This window comes from Salvia splendens, chromosome 20 (assembly GCF_004379255.2).
Source record: "Salvia splendens isolate huo1 chromosome 20, SspV2, whole genome shotgun sequence".
NCBI lineage: Eukaryota > Viridiplantae > Streptophyta > Magnoliopsida > Lamiales > Lamiaceae > Salvia > Salvia splendens.
In genome coordinates, this window is record NC_056051.1 from 21,361,138 (window position 1) to 21,376,377 (window position 15,240).

Consider the following 15,240-nt stretch of genomic DNA (forward strand, 5'->3'; position numbering starts at 1 on the left):
TTATGAAGTGTCTATCAACCTCCACATGCTTAGTTCGGTCATGCTGAACTGGATTCTCCGAGATACTTATGGCCACCTTATTATCACAGAATAACTTGCATGTTTGGGACGACGAAAGTCCCAACTCCCTCATAAGCTTCCGCAGCCATAGTAATACTGTTAGTCTATACTCTTAATTCCTCGAAACTCTGCTTCTGCACTAGAAAGGGCCACCACCTTTTGTTTCTTGCTTCTCCATGTCACAAGATTACCTCCTACAAAGGTGAAGTACACTGCTGTGGACTTCCTATCATTCGAGTTGCAGGCCCAATCGGCGTCAGTAAATCCATGTATCTGTAGGTGCCCATGATTTTCAAACAGAAGCCCGTGTTCGACTGCCCCTTTCAGGTATCTCACAATTCACAAAACTGTCTCCCAGTGCTTTTCTTGGGCTGCGTGCATAAACTGACTCAGGATCCCTACAGCATACGCAATATCTGGTCTCGTATGTGATAGATAAATCAACTTCCCGACCAATCGCTGGTATCTTCCTCTGTCGGTCTGCTTCGCTTCTTCCTTCATCTGCAGTCCATGATTTTGGACCATCGGAGTGTCTGCTGGTTTACAATCTACCATCCCGGCTTCAGCTAGCAATTCCAGCACATACTTCTTCTGATTGATGAAAATTCCCTTCCTCGATCGTAGCACTTCTATTCTCAAGAAATACTTTAATGGTCCCAAATCTTTCATCTCGAACTCGCTGAACAGATTCTTCCTTAGTTCGGCCATTTCTTCTGTGTCATCCCCGGTAAGAATCATGTCATCCACATATATGATCAAGCATGTAATTTGATCTCCCATCTTCTTGATGAACAGCGTGTGGTCGGAGTTACTCTGCGTGTACTCATACTTCTTCATTACCTCTGTTTCAGTCCATATAAAGTCTTTTGCAGTTTACACACTTCTCCTCCTTGAAACTCGTCAGTGAACCCGGGTGGAGCCTCCATAAAAACTGGTTTTGGTAATTCTCCATGTAGGAAGGCATTCGTCACATCAAATTGATGCAGTGGCCGATCCTTGTTGGCGGCAATCGAGAATAGCATCCTTACAGTGTTAATTTTAGCCAAAAGTGAAAAAGTCTCCGCATAATCGACCCCATAGGTTTGGGTGTATCCCTATGCCACCAGTCTGGCTTTATATCTCTCAATCGTGTCGTCTGGCCTCCTCTTTATCATGAACACCCATCTACACCCGACAGTTCTTACCCCTTCAGGTAACTTGTCTTTGACCCAAGTATTGTTTCTCATCAGTGCCTTCATTTCAATATGCATAGCCTCCTTCCAGTGTTTGTGTTTCATTGCTTCCTCGGCTGACTGCGGGATCTCTTCTTCTTCATATAGAGCAGCTTCAAATGCTCTTGCCATTTTTGATAGATTCACTTTCACAAAATTTGCCACTCTGTACCTGCTCTTTCTTCCAATCTTTTCGGGGGAATATCTCTTTGGCGGGACTCCTCTTGTGCTCCGAGGGGGCAGAATATATCTCCCAGTGTCACTATCAATCGTATTGATCTCTTCCGATGATTCTGCATCTACCGAGAGGTCAGTAGAAACTGTATGGGGATTCGGTTCAGTAGTTACCTCGGATGTCGGTGGAAGAGGATCGGGGGATCGTGGATGAGATGACTCACTTGGTGAGACCTGCTCGGCGGTAGTGACAACTGGTTCTGTTAGATCCTCAATCGAAGAGTTTAGAAGTGGCACGACCCAACTTAGATAGTCCACGGAATTACCGGGATCACTCTCCTCCTGACTACTAAGGTGGGTATGGTAGAAGAATTCGGTTTCTAGGAAGTTACAGTTCATGGCGGTGGTGATTTTTTTGGTATGGGGATCATAGCACCGATAGCCCTTTTGGTTAATGTCGTACCCGACAAAGACACATTTGGTAGCACATGGGGATAGTTTGGTTCTTTCGTGTTTGGCGATGTGAACATAAACTGTGCAACCAAAGACTCTGGGTTGAAGATTAAGGTGTGGTGGGATTTTGGATAGAGATGATAGAATATCGAGGGGGGTTTTTTAATTTAGGATCTTTGTTGGTAGACGATTCATGAGGTAGACAGATGTGACTATTGCTTCTGGCCAAAAGTGTTGTGGAACTTTGGATTCGATCAGTAGGGCTCGGGCTATTTCTAGGATTGTCCTATTTTTTCGTTCGGCCACCCCATTTTGTTCTGGTGTATAGGCACATGAAGTTTGGTGAACCATTCCTTTTTCTTGGAAGAATTGGGTCATGGGGCTGTTAATGAATTCCCTTCCATTGTCGGATCGAAGTGTTTTGATTGAGGTATGAAATTGGATTTGAACTATTTTAAAAAATAAAACAATTTTATCCATAACCTCAGACTTATGTTTCATAAAACAGATCCAAGTCATCCTAGTGCAATCATCAACAAATATCACAAAATATCGAAAACCATTTCCCCCAGCAAAAGGTGCGGGACCCCACACATCAGAATGTACTAAGGAGAATATAGATTGCATACGAGTGTTTGAGAGTTTAAATGATTGTCAGTGGCTCTTTGCCAAAACACAAGTTTCACAAAAGAAATCAGTAGGAACAGAAAGGTTCGGAAAAAGTAGTTTAAAATAACCAGGAGAAGGGTGTCCTAGTCTTCGGTACCACAACCAAATCTCTTGTCTCATGGATCCGTGAACCAGCATCGCACTACCATGTTGAGCTATCTCGTCCACGTAGTAGAGTCCACACTTCTCAGTGCCACGCCCAAGTATCCTCTTCGTCCGAATATCCTGTAAAATGCAGAAGTTGAGATGCATCAGAAGAGTGCTATTTAATTCCTTTGTTACATGACTGATAGACATCAATCGCTGAGATAAAGTCAGAACATATAAACAATTTTGGAGACGGAGTGTAGGGGAAATTTCGATAGTGCCAGACCCGTCAACAGTAATTAACTCCCCACTTGTTGTTTTAATATAGGTTTCAGTGATTCTACTCATGCTAATAAAATAATTCATATCTGGTGTCATAGTATCAGTGGCCCCACAATAAAAAATCCAACCCTTTGACATACTAGTCTCTCTATTCACGTGAAATGCAGCAGAAATATTTTCTAAGGGAGCAAATGGGTTTTCTGTCACATATTCACATATATTGAGGCTAATATTAGAATTCCCAATATAAAGGGGGTCGATATTTAATTTCCAGCAATTTGAGGGCCTTCTTTGTAAAAGATGGGGTCGAAAATCTAATTTCTCATAGTTCAGGGGAGACAGATATAATTTCAACAAGTTTCTAGGGTTTGGTTTAAAACCAAACCCGTTACCTCCATTTTCCGGCGCCGCTCCCTCCCGTTCTGCAAAGTTTCCGGCTCCTCGGACATTGCCACCACCGGTTGAAGCCTCCTGGTTCACCGTCGGTCCTTTTCCGGCTGTTCCCCCACAGTTTACACTTTAATTTCGTGGTTGCCCGTTCTCGGTGACTCCAACAGCCATTCTCGCCTGAGGTTGCGCCGTTTTCATCCTCTGCATCCCCTCCCACCATTGGGGTATCCTAGTCGTTTGAAACACGTCTCGTACGTGTGTTTGGGTCTCTGGCAGTTGGTGCACCATAGGACGGATTTATCGGGATGGCTCCCCGGTTGGCTGGCAGTGGCTGCTGGGCGTGGTGTTCCTCCATTCCGGTATGATGAGCGTTGGCTTTTGGCAGTGAATCCACTCCCGATGCCGTCCCTAGATGATGTATCTCCGGTATTGCCGCCGGCGGTCTCAAGGGTGGGGAAAGACGATGCCAGTGGCATGATTTGACGTCGAGCCGCCTGCCTCTTCACCCACCCGTAGGCCACTTTAACTGATGGGTAGGGATCCTCCTTGAGGATATCCCATTTGATCGAATCATATTCGAGATGCAATCCAGCCAGAAATTTGAACAATCTCTTCTTGTTCGAATGGGTTCGGTATTGGTTGACTCCTTTGTCACAGCAAGTAATCGGCTGCTTTTGGCAGCGGTCGACATTGATCCACAGTCCGTGGATCCTTTGGTAATACGTTTCCAAGTCCATGTTTCCTTGTTTGATCGTGATTATTTTCTCCTCCAGGTCGTAGATGAGATATTTTTCGGCCTTGTTTTCGAAAGTTACGGCCAGACTGTCCCACAACGGCTTTGATGTTTGATGATGGGCGAAATCGGCGATAATTTCATTCTCAATATTATCGACGATCCACGATAACACTACCAAATCATCCTCTTCCCAATCATCGTATCCCTTGCTTCCCGGTTCTGGGGGTTCTTTCCGGATGTGTGAATAGGCGAGCCTCCTATCTTGACTTTCATAAGTCTCGACCACAATGGGTAGTTCTTTCCGTTGAGCTTGAATGCCACCGTGACATTCTTGTTATTCTTCAATTTTGCTGGTTGTTCTGGATCTATTTTATTGTCCTTTGTATCTGACATTTTTTGTTACAGGATTGGTTATTCTGGTTCTTGGCTAAGGAAGGTTGGGATTGGTATCGCGGCTATGATGAGAATTCTTTGAGCCGTAGTCGTTTTTCTGGCTCTGATGCCATGTCAAACGAAGTCTTTGATCGGTAAAGGGCTTGTTATTATTCACTGATTATTGTCATTATACATTAGGAACCACTATATAGTACAAGGATAGGTTATACAAGGAAAACATTCATTAATTACAATGATTGATATCTCCTATGTTTGGTAAGATATATTCTAGCATATCTCTCGTGTGATTTGGAGCATATCTCGTGATCTTCCGTGATCTTCTCCAACAGTTGCTACACCAGAGATGAAGTTGTTTTTTCTTTGGAGACTACACTCCAAATCCGAGAGCATTGTCGGGGAATATCTCGTATTGCGGAAAGATGATTCATCGAGTCGGCTATTAATTTGCGATTTCGCAGCTTCTTATTTGCATTTCATTTATGCAATTCAATTTCATTTTCGTGCACTCAATTTTTTGTAGTATTTGTTGTTGGATTGTATCACGTATGACTAAGTTACTTTTCTGTACCCAGTTTCATTTTAAGATTATACTACTAGGGAAATTGATAATATAAATTTTTAGGTTAAACATTATTGTAAATTTGAACTATTATACATTGTGATTGACAGGTCCAGCATGGCCCCTCCTTCCTTATTGCGCTGACACGTACGTCTAAGATTCCTAAGTAATTTACATGAAAATGGATATTAGCTCAGAACTATATATGGAAATTAATGTATATGATACGTAATTATACATAAATGTATGATATGTTTACATACTTATATATGCCTAAGTTGACCAAAATTTATATTGTCATTATTAAGGAAACAAGAAAAGTGTGTGATATATACTTGACCAAGATGTGTGTAGTCTAGTCGGGACTCCTACACGACTATATCTCCAATTATTATAATTGACGATCCTCAAATTATTATAAACTTTTATTAGTACTATGTAATTTTGCTCACTTATTTTCATACATTTAGTACTACTAGTAACTTGTGAAAGTCCGAATTGTCCAAATTTATATTCTGAAAGTTAAGTCGACTCTTCCTGCTCACAAGACAATACCAATATTTTTAAATAATTGATCTTATGTGACTAGAATAAGAGTCGTACTTAAAATATGTGATAAGTACGATGAATTATATGAACCTTATTACTATAAATACATATCTACAATGTTTGTGTGGACGAACAACATAAAAAATTGTGGCAAATTTCGTGAAAAATTGAAGTACTTATATTTATTAGTAATATATCTCTCTGTCTCATTTTAAATGACATATTTCCCGTTTTTGTATGTTTCACTCTATTTAACACTTTTTTTAAAAAAAATTGAAAACATCCATATTTATATTTTGTTTACTTTCCACTCAACACAAAAAAAAACTGTATAAAATATCAGATTAAATCGAAAATGCTCAACTCAGAGTGAACGTAGAGAGTATGTAAAATTAGAAATACCAACATTTACTATTTTATCATGTATTTTATGGTTTTTACTATCGATCACAACCGCGAGTATTCTCGGAGTGATATGATTAATTTTTAACCTTCTCAATAAAAATTAGTAGTAGTTATGTTTTAACAGTTTATTTTTGTAAATATATGAATAGTTTGGGGGGGGGGGGTCCGGGGTACTTATTATTTATTGTTGAAATGGGTAGATAATATTAGCTGTGTCGGAGTCCATAATGGGCCCAATTTTCTAATGGGCTTCTTGTACTGAAGGCCCATGACCCTTTCTAATTTTGTGATTTTGTCACGTTTCTTGTACTGGATGTACTGCACTCTACTACTAATCGTGGATGCTTAGGCCATATGCAACGCTCTCTCTCACTTAATCGTCCCTTAAATTACTATTCATAGGCCCCACTGTATTTTTTTACTCCATCTCTTAATTAAGAGACGGAACCTGCAACCCTCCATCTCTTATTCGTCCCTTAACCGTCTCTTAGATTACTATTCATTCAATTTCATTTTTTATTTTTATTTCCAACCAAATTCAATTAATAAAAACACACTTCATTAAATAAAATAAAATTACAACGTAAAATAAAAATACAACTTAAAATAAAAAAAAATAAAAAAAATACATAATTAAAATACTAAAAAATAAAAATTACATAATTTAAAATACAATTTTATAGAAAATATAAAAAAAACTACTCCGCCGTCGAATCATCCCCGAAGGCGGTGGAGGTACACTAAAGCCACCTGGAGGCGGAATACCAAGTTGTCTTACCATAAACTCAATTCCGGCAAGATAGGCTTGGTATTGGGGAGGCGTCATGCGGGAAGTGTCCGCCATTGTGGCAGTCATGTACATGGACATTAGGGAGTTCGACGGTGCCCCCGAGCCCGAGCCCTCCTGGCTTGATTCGGCTCGGCCCCTCCCCCCTCTAGCCGCCTTCGCCGCATTTCTCTCTTGCGGTTGACGGCGCCCACGAGAGGACCCCCCGGCATCGTCTGTCGTGCCTCAACCTCCTGCGAGGCAAACTCTTGTGCGGCGCTGCCTAGGGCTGACAAAATATACCGTAATACCGAAATACCGCACTTATCGTACCAAAAAAATATCGAAAATACCAAATTTGCGGTATACCGCAAGTTGCGGTACGGTATGATACCGTACCGATAGATATCGGTACGGTAAAGGTATAGATTTTCCTATACCGCAATATACCGCATTTACGATATTTGCTAAAAATTTGATATATATGTTGTATTTAAAATTTATATAAAAAATAGTTAATATGTTAACATCCCTAATCATACTTTCATATTTTAGTTCAACCGCCCCCAACCCCAAACATTCATATGCAAAGATGCAAATCAAGTCCACTGTATAGATTTGATTATAGTGTAGTTTTAATCTTTTGGAAATTATTGAAATAAGTGAAATTTTATTTTAAATATTTGGCTATAATAGAATTTTTTTGGTATGAAACACAAGTATTACGGTATGTCATACCTTATTTACTCGATATGCTATACCTTATTTCGGTATAATGTAAAAGTACGGTATATCGCATAGACGGTATGATAACGGTATCGAAAATAATCATACTGAATTTTACTGTATACCGCAATGAGGTATACCGAAAAATTCGGTAAGGTATAGGTATGATATTTTCTCATACCGCAATTTGCGGTACGGTATGCGGTATGACATTTTGAGTGCGGTATACCGTACCGTGCCACCCCTAGTGTTGCCCGAACCGCCCTCACTAGACGAGTATTGGCCACCCGTCGTGTGCTTCTTGCGCTTCGAGGTCGGGCCCGAGCTAGACCAGACACCGCCGGCCCACCTTTCCTCGTCTTTGACGACCTCCCAAACATCGACATGTTTGAATTATTTGGCGGTGTCGTCGAAGTAGACTCGCAAAGCCGACCTCAGAATGTCGGCTCCCGTGGCTCCGCTTTGGTAATGAGCCGCTTCACTCTTGTAGATGACACAGAATATTTTGACCTCTCTATCGACTCGATCAAAGTGAGCGCGGAGCATCTTAATGTGCGGCGGCGGGACCCCTTCGTCTTCATCTCGTGGTAGGCCTCGGTGACCTTTTCCCATAAGCACTTCCGGGATTGTTGATTCCCGACGATGGGATCATACGAGACGCTGATCCAGGTGTTGTACACCGACAGTGTTTCTTTGGGGTTGTACGGATACCGGCCTAGATCCTCCTCGTCCGCCTCTGCCTTGGAGCTTCCACCGCTTCGGCCTCCTCCACCGTCTCGGCCTTCTTCCGGAGTGGGTTCAACGGATTAATCCTCCCGAATCTGGGATAATCCCTGCGAATACCTCGGGGCGGAGGGACGGGCGTATGCATCAACATCAAAATGGGGTGGTTGGTACCCCCGGTGTCGACGAACCCTGGGTGCCCGGCGTCGACGAACCGGAACCACCACCCAGGACATTGTACATGCCCCCAGTCGCCGAACGCGTTGATGTCAAACCCGCCGGAGCCGCCACGGCCACTGCCAGAGTTTCCGTCGCCGGACATTTTGTGATGAGGGTTAGATGAAAATTGGAGAGGAAATGGAGATGATTTAGGAAGAATAGATGTGTATTTGTGTGTGAAATGAGGATGAATTAAGAGTATTTATAAAGTAAAAAAATAAAAAGTAATAAAAAAAGAAAAAACGGTAATATTAACGGTAATGATACCGTTTTTCATTTTTTTAAAAAAATTTTAATTCAATTTTTTTTAAAAAAATGATTTATTGCGACATCGTGACGACGCCCACTCGCGGGCCGGCGAGTGGGCGTCACGCATGGCGCCGGAGCTCGCCACGTCGCGCTGGCGCGTGGCGAGAAGTCTCGGCGGGACGGAACGCTCGGCGGGCTAATTGGTTAATTCATTTTTTCAATCATGTTATTTTTCTCATTTTTTATAAACCCAGTAAAACTTCACATCACCTAATCATAAAAAAGATAGTACTTAATTAAAATACTTCATCCGTCTCGCAATAATAATCACATTTTATTATTTCAGTTAGTCTCATAATAAATGTCACATTTCAATTTTTACCATAAATAATAAATATGTCTCATATTTCATTAACTCAATTCCCATATTCTATTATAAAATCAATATAATAAAATGGATCATATATTCTACTAACTTTTCTAATTCAATATTATTTGTATTTTTTAAAACTCGTGTTCAAATGAAAAGTAACTACCACTAACGGAGGGAGTAATTATCAAATTGGTAATACGATATATTTTCCTCCCAACTTAAGATATTTACAGTATACATCATTTTCTACCCATGGTTAATCAATCACATAGTGAAACAACCCTTCGCGCCAGATTTCACCGCAACCCTCACAGCCGGAGCCGTCTCCGAGAAGCCAGTGGCCTCCCACCGACGCTTCGCCGACGGCCGCGGCAGATTCTCCGGCACGATCGTTTCAAGCGAATTGAGCTGCCACGGCAAGCAAGCTCTCTTGTCGCTCCATCTCGGAGCCCCGACGGCGATCGCGGATGATTGCATATCCATCGCCATAGCTCTCTCCTGATCCCCAACCACCGCGAAATCGCCGCCGTCGAGGCCGATTATGGCGCACGTTAAGCCAAGGACGCATCGACTCCTCCACAATCGATCCTTGAGAGTCGGAGAGCTGCGTGAAAACAATTCGATCAGAAATTGGATAATTGATTAGTGATCTATGTATGTAAACAGATCGGAATCCGGTAGCGTTACTCACCATGAAAGCTGCGGCGCCGCTGAGATTGGGGGAGAAGGTGATGTGGTGGAAGGAGGGGGGAAATTGAGGGAGCAGTAGCTTGAGGTAACCATTGTTGCTCTGTTTTGTTGAATTGCACTCCAACTGTTTGTGATTTCGCTCTCCTTTATAGAGAGATGGTCAATTTACGTTTGCTGGGAAAGGAAGATCTTTCTGTAGCAGTTTGCTTGCCGTATAACAATACTGTTTGAAATAAATTAAAAATAGTATTTGATTTATAAGAAAAGTGCATTGAATTTGTGCCGAATTGTACTTGTTAGAAGCTTATTTGGTGTAGTACATGTTTACAAATTTGAGGTGCCAAAATAGATTAAACTAAAACAAAACTAGTTTTTGTCATGTTCTATAATCAATCCATTCAAACTTCTACCAATCAAAGGTGTATTCAGTATTTGTATGTTTAATCGTAGTAGTCCTAGCGTGCAAAATGCAACAATCGTGTTGTTGTGTTGTATGGACTTTATAAATTGATAGAAATTTTTAGTGTTTCATTTGCTAATGTTCCAGTCATTAATGTTAGTCCAAATATACTACTCAATCAATAAAATTTGGCTCCCATAATAGAAATATAATCTCACTAAGTGTCACATTTTTTTATAAGATGTCATACTCTAAATGACACATTTTTATATATAGAAATATTATTTTTTCTATTTTTTCCTCTCTCTTACTGTATTTTCCCCACTTTAATCATAAAACAACACTATATACAAACTCGTGTCGAATTAGAAATGGGTCACTTAAAGTAGAAAAGAGAGTGTATAAGATTTCGTTCTAAAATCAATTAATGATAAAAGAATGACATATGAGACTTATAAAGCGGTTTCAATTCTGCTTTTACACTTAAATAAGATTATAAGATATTAGAGTAATATTTTTATTTTATTTTTACTAGTAACATTTATTTGACCGCTCATCTATCACCTAGATTTTGACATTTCATGTTATCTTCTCTTTTCCCACCTAACTCCCTTTCCACGTATTCCTTAACTCCTCAATTCTTCCAATAAATTTGGAGGAAAGTTCATCTATATTTTCTTTTCCATTATTCTCTCTATTTGATTAAAAATAAAAAGTTTTATCTTTTTAATTTATTCTATTAAAACTAAAATATTTTTTTTGAGTTATTCTATTAAAAATAAGATATTTTCTGAAATAGAAACAAAACAATTTTTTTTATTAATTTACAAAACAACATTATCCGGAATCTGAAAATCACATACTAAAAGCAAAGTATTTTATATTTAATAGGACAGAAGTAGTATTATTCATCTTTCTTCGGTTATTTATTTTCTACTATCCAAAGAGACTATAATCTTTAATTAATGTAGTCTTTTAAAAAAATAAGTTCGAACTTTACCTGCTTTCATTTCCAAAAAAATAAAAAAGAACCAAACTTGTATTTTAGGGCTCTTTATATAGCAATATTCATTTTTTCATAAGAGTGAACTATGTAAATGGTACCTGATCTTTTACTTTCACACATAAATGATATCTGATCTTTATTTTATATCGTTTTTGGTACCACGTGACAAAAATAACTACAAAAATAATCTTATGTACCAAACAAGTGATTTTTTTATTATGGAGGATATTTTTGGAAATTTCAATTAAATTTCTTCCTTTCTTATTTCTTTTGTTCTTCTTTCTTTTTTCTTCATTTTCTTCTTTCTTTTTAGTATTTTATCTTCATTTCTTCTATCTTTTTCCTCCTTAGTTTATGTTTCCTCTTTTTTCTTCTCTTCTTTTTCTTAAATCTTTTAATGTTTTATACATACATCTAATTGCGTTTATAATATAAATCAAGAACAAAACACCTAATTAAATTAATTATTTAAACTAATTAAATATTTTTAATTAAATTATTTTATACTCATCATTTTAAGGTTGAAACACTTAACTAAAAATGTTCAATTGTTTATATCTTTATGAATATAATTCACAATTTAAATTTTTATTAAGACTATATTGATTAGTTATTAATTTAATATAAAATAATAATAATAATAGTTATTATTATATAATAATTATATAATTTACTATAATTAAAATAATTATACTATAATTATTTATTAATTAATACTAGTTTTTAGTATTATAAAAGTAATATTATTATAATAATAGTTAAATATAATTATAACTTTAATTTTAATTAAGTATATTTGAATTATATAAAAAATTTAATTATTAATTTGTAACATCAAAATAATAATATTAATATTGATCGATAATAATTGTATAAAGAGTGAGGAGAATGAGAAAAGATATTATAATTATCACTTTTGGTACTATTATTGTGTATGCCCAAAATATCCTCTATGACACAAATGAGAAAATGTATTTGTTTAGAGGGCATTTTTGGGTGAAAATTGCATCAGGTACAAAAAATGTGATTTATAGATACCAAAAATGATATAAAATAAAGATCAAGTAACATTTATGTGCGAAAGTGAAAGATTAGGTACCATTTATATAGTCCACTCTTTTTATAAAGAACCCTCTTTAATCAATGTGCAGGGCCATTTTGAATAGCTCTATTCATTTTCTGCTATTAAAAAAACCACTATTCTTTAATCAATGTAGAATATACTTTCTCCGTCCCATAAAAATATGGACAATGGGTATAACACGATAATTAAGATAAAATTGGTAAAGTAAGAGAGAGAGAAGAATTATATGGTAAAGTAAGAAAGATAAGGAGAATGATAGTTAAAGTAGTGTTAGTAGATAATGAGATCTACATTATTAAATTGATATAACTTTTCAAAAATGGAATGCATATTTTTTTATGGGATGGACGAAAATGGAAAGTGCACATATTTATGAGACAGAGAGAGTAAAACAATAAAAAAAATATACCTCGATTTCCCCCTGAAATATGAAATTTATATTATTGCTAGTGATCATTTTCTTTACATGGAATTCGACATTCTAGTCCTCGAAATGAATGGAGTTGAATGCAAAAGATTTAGCTAAAACCGGCTGACATGTACTCAAATTCAAAATTGAAAAGAATAAATCGAGTACAAATTTTGCCAAAATATCGTGTATTTTGTTTTATTTTTCTAAATCTTGGTAAAAAGGAAATCGATTCCTCCCTAAACTATTTCCGATGATGTGGGTATCGAGAAAGTTATCAAGTCAAGTGTAATACTTAATTAACTTTTATCAAATAGAAATGATAATAAACTATAAAACAAAATAATACTATAGCCTAATTTGATAATAATATAGAAGTAAAAATATTATATATAAATTGAAACTAAAGAAAACTAAAAAGAATATATAGAAAATGAAAGTGATACATTATAAAAAGCGACCACTTAAATATCATGAATAAATAAATATTGACAGTTGCTTGTTAGTGCAGTTAAGTATATGCGTGAAACGTGCAATACTTCCACTCCTTTTAATTTTGAAATATATGCTTCTTTTACCATTTCCAAGTCTTCCTCTTTTATTATGGGTCTGATCCAACTTGATATTTTCTCAAACAATTAGTAAACCAATTATTTTCACAGTAATGCCCTCCTCAGACCTCAAATATAATTCACATCATGAACAATTAATATGAAGTGAAAAACTTTTATTAATCTATGAATAAAAAAAATTCAACATTATAGTAACAAAATTATTGATTTCACCATGTTTATTCATTTCCACAAGAAACAAAAGACCAGATTTGAAACACTACGTGCATTAGTTTATTATATTACATCAAAATAAATCCATTTTTCCAAATTGCATTTTATTAGTATTACATTATGTAAGAAAATTAACAACAACTTCATGTTATATATACTCCATGTATTGAAAGATGTACAAAATACACATATGATATTCTTTTCTTTACTACTAATAAACAAGTGCATGAATACATATCAAACAAACCCCCTCTATAATAATCAAGTCTCACACACACATCACTCTAAAGCGCCTGACCAACTGAGATGCGTCGCATGGTCAATAATTCAACAATGAAGTTATAAACGAAAAGATCTTCTAGTCAGTAGGCGGTGAGAAGGTATCGGTGGAACAAGAGACGACCCAGCAGCCGGCGAGCGTGACCCCGAGAAAGGCGACGACAAACGCCATGCAGGCGACGACATAGAAGCACCTCCACGACCTCTGGCACATGACGGCAATGGTGTCGTGGCCAGCTCCGGTATCCGCATCATCCAAGGATGCCTTGTAGCGAAGAGCGATCCTGAGAAGCGCGCAGGAGTTGAGGACGCCAGCGAGGGCCGACAGGGTCATGGGGACCCACCTGTGGCCGCACTTGAGGTGCGAGGGCGCGTGGTAGAATGCGGTGAAGATGACGCCTTGGAACACGAAGTAGTAGTTGGCCAGCTGGAACGCCTCTTTCTCCAGGTGCCGAGTCTGCTCCTTTTTCGCGGCTTCGACATCGCCATCCACCATTGCCTGATTCTTCTTCTTCTTCCTTCTTCTCTTTGATTAATTATGTATATATATTGGAGCTCATTTGAATAATTAGAAATGATTAACTAAAATATTTGCAGCAACAACTGAAACGCGGTGCTGTTTGGTTTGGTAGCTTACTCGGATATCATTCATTATTTTTGTTTTCTTTTACCGTTTCTTAGTCTTTTCTTATGTTTTAACTAATGATTGGCTAGGAATGGGATCTTTTCATTACTTATTTTAACTAATCATTATTCAGTTCGTATTAATATAGATGTATTTTATGTATCTAGCCACTTTCTTATATGCTCGCATGCTTCATCTCCATAATGGATATGGTTTCTAAAACCATATATTTTGGCCTAATTTTAGTATTTCACACCAATTTTATAATTGATTTAAAATATCACTAATGTTACATTTATTGTGTTATTTTCCCACCCAATCGAAATAATATATTTTCAATGAAAAATTATTTATCTGCACAACCGTGAAACATTAATGATTTAGTTGTATCAAGTAAGATAAGAAAAAATTATGCATGTTAATCGGATATGGTTATTAACCGTCGTGAAAAATAACACAAGAGATATAAATTTTTTTTTATTTTTTATAACAATTTTCAAATTCATGGAATATATCTAAATTAAACCAAATCATAGTTTTAGTGACCAATATTATTTTATAATATGATTAATGAACAAAAATAATGCAAGCTATGCTCAGCTTTAACTAAAAGTTAATATTTGCCTCTAATATCGTGGAACTTTTAAAAAGTTAGGTTTCTCCCACAAACTTTAAAATTGGAAAATAATAACACGAACTTTACCCGAGTTTGTTATTTTCCATCGTCGAAAAAGCTACGACAAATAATATTATGATACATATTTTTTTCGTAATTTCTCGACAACAACTTCGAGAGATTCAAGTTCTTCAATCTTTGAGGATAGTTTTTCTTGAAATACACCTTCCAAAATTGTTCTTCAATCTATTAATATAGCTAGAATTTTTTCGTGAGTGTGAATTAACAAACTCAGAGTAAAGTTCATGATATTATTTGT

The 15,240-nt window shown here is 37.0% G+C and overlaps 2 protein-coding genes across 2 annotated transcripts; both read right to left on the reverse strand.

The window, feature by feature from the left end:
• Positions 1–399: 399 nt before the first annotated feature.
• LOC121781652 (uncharacterized mitochondrial protein AtMg00810-like) lies at positions 400–897 on the reverse strand. Its single transcript, XM_042179367.1, has one exon. The coding sequence runs from the start codon at positions 895–897 to the stop codon at positions 400–402; it is 498 nt and encodes a 165-aa protein (XP_042035301.1).
• Positions 898–9,208: 8,311 nt separating this feature from the next.
• Positions 9,209–9,932, reverse strand: LOC121781241. Its single transcript, XM_042178966.1, has 2 exons — positions 9,719–9,932; positions 9,209–9,631 (listed from the first exon to the last, which is right to left on the reverse strand). The coding sequence occupies exons 1-2, from the start codon at positions 9,808–9,810 to the stop codon at positions 9,292–9,294; spliced, it is 432 nt and encodes a 143-aa protein (XP_042034900.1). The 5' UTR covers positions 9,811–9,932; the 3' UTR covers positions 9,209–9,291.
• Between the last annotated feature and the right edge of the window lie 5,308 nt (positions 9,933–15,240).

What these genes read in the sequence shown, in the direction of transcription:
- LOC121781652 (XM_042179367.1), bottom strand. Translation starts at nt 897, where the DNA reads ATGAAGAAGTATGAGTACACGCAGAGTAACTCCGACCACACGCTGTTC.
- LOC121781241 (XM_042178966.1), bottom strand. Translation starts at nt 9,810, where the DNA reads ATGGTTACCTCAAGCTACTGCTCCCTCAATTTCCCCCCTCCTTCCACC. An exon ending in GCGGCGCCGCAGCTTTCATG is followed by an intron (nt 9,632 to 9,718) that starts GTGAGTAACGCT and finishes GTTTTCACGCAG; the next exon opens with CTCTCCGACTCTCAAGGATC.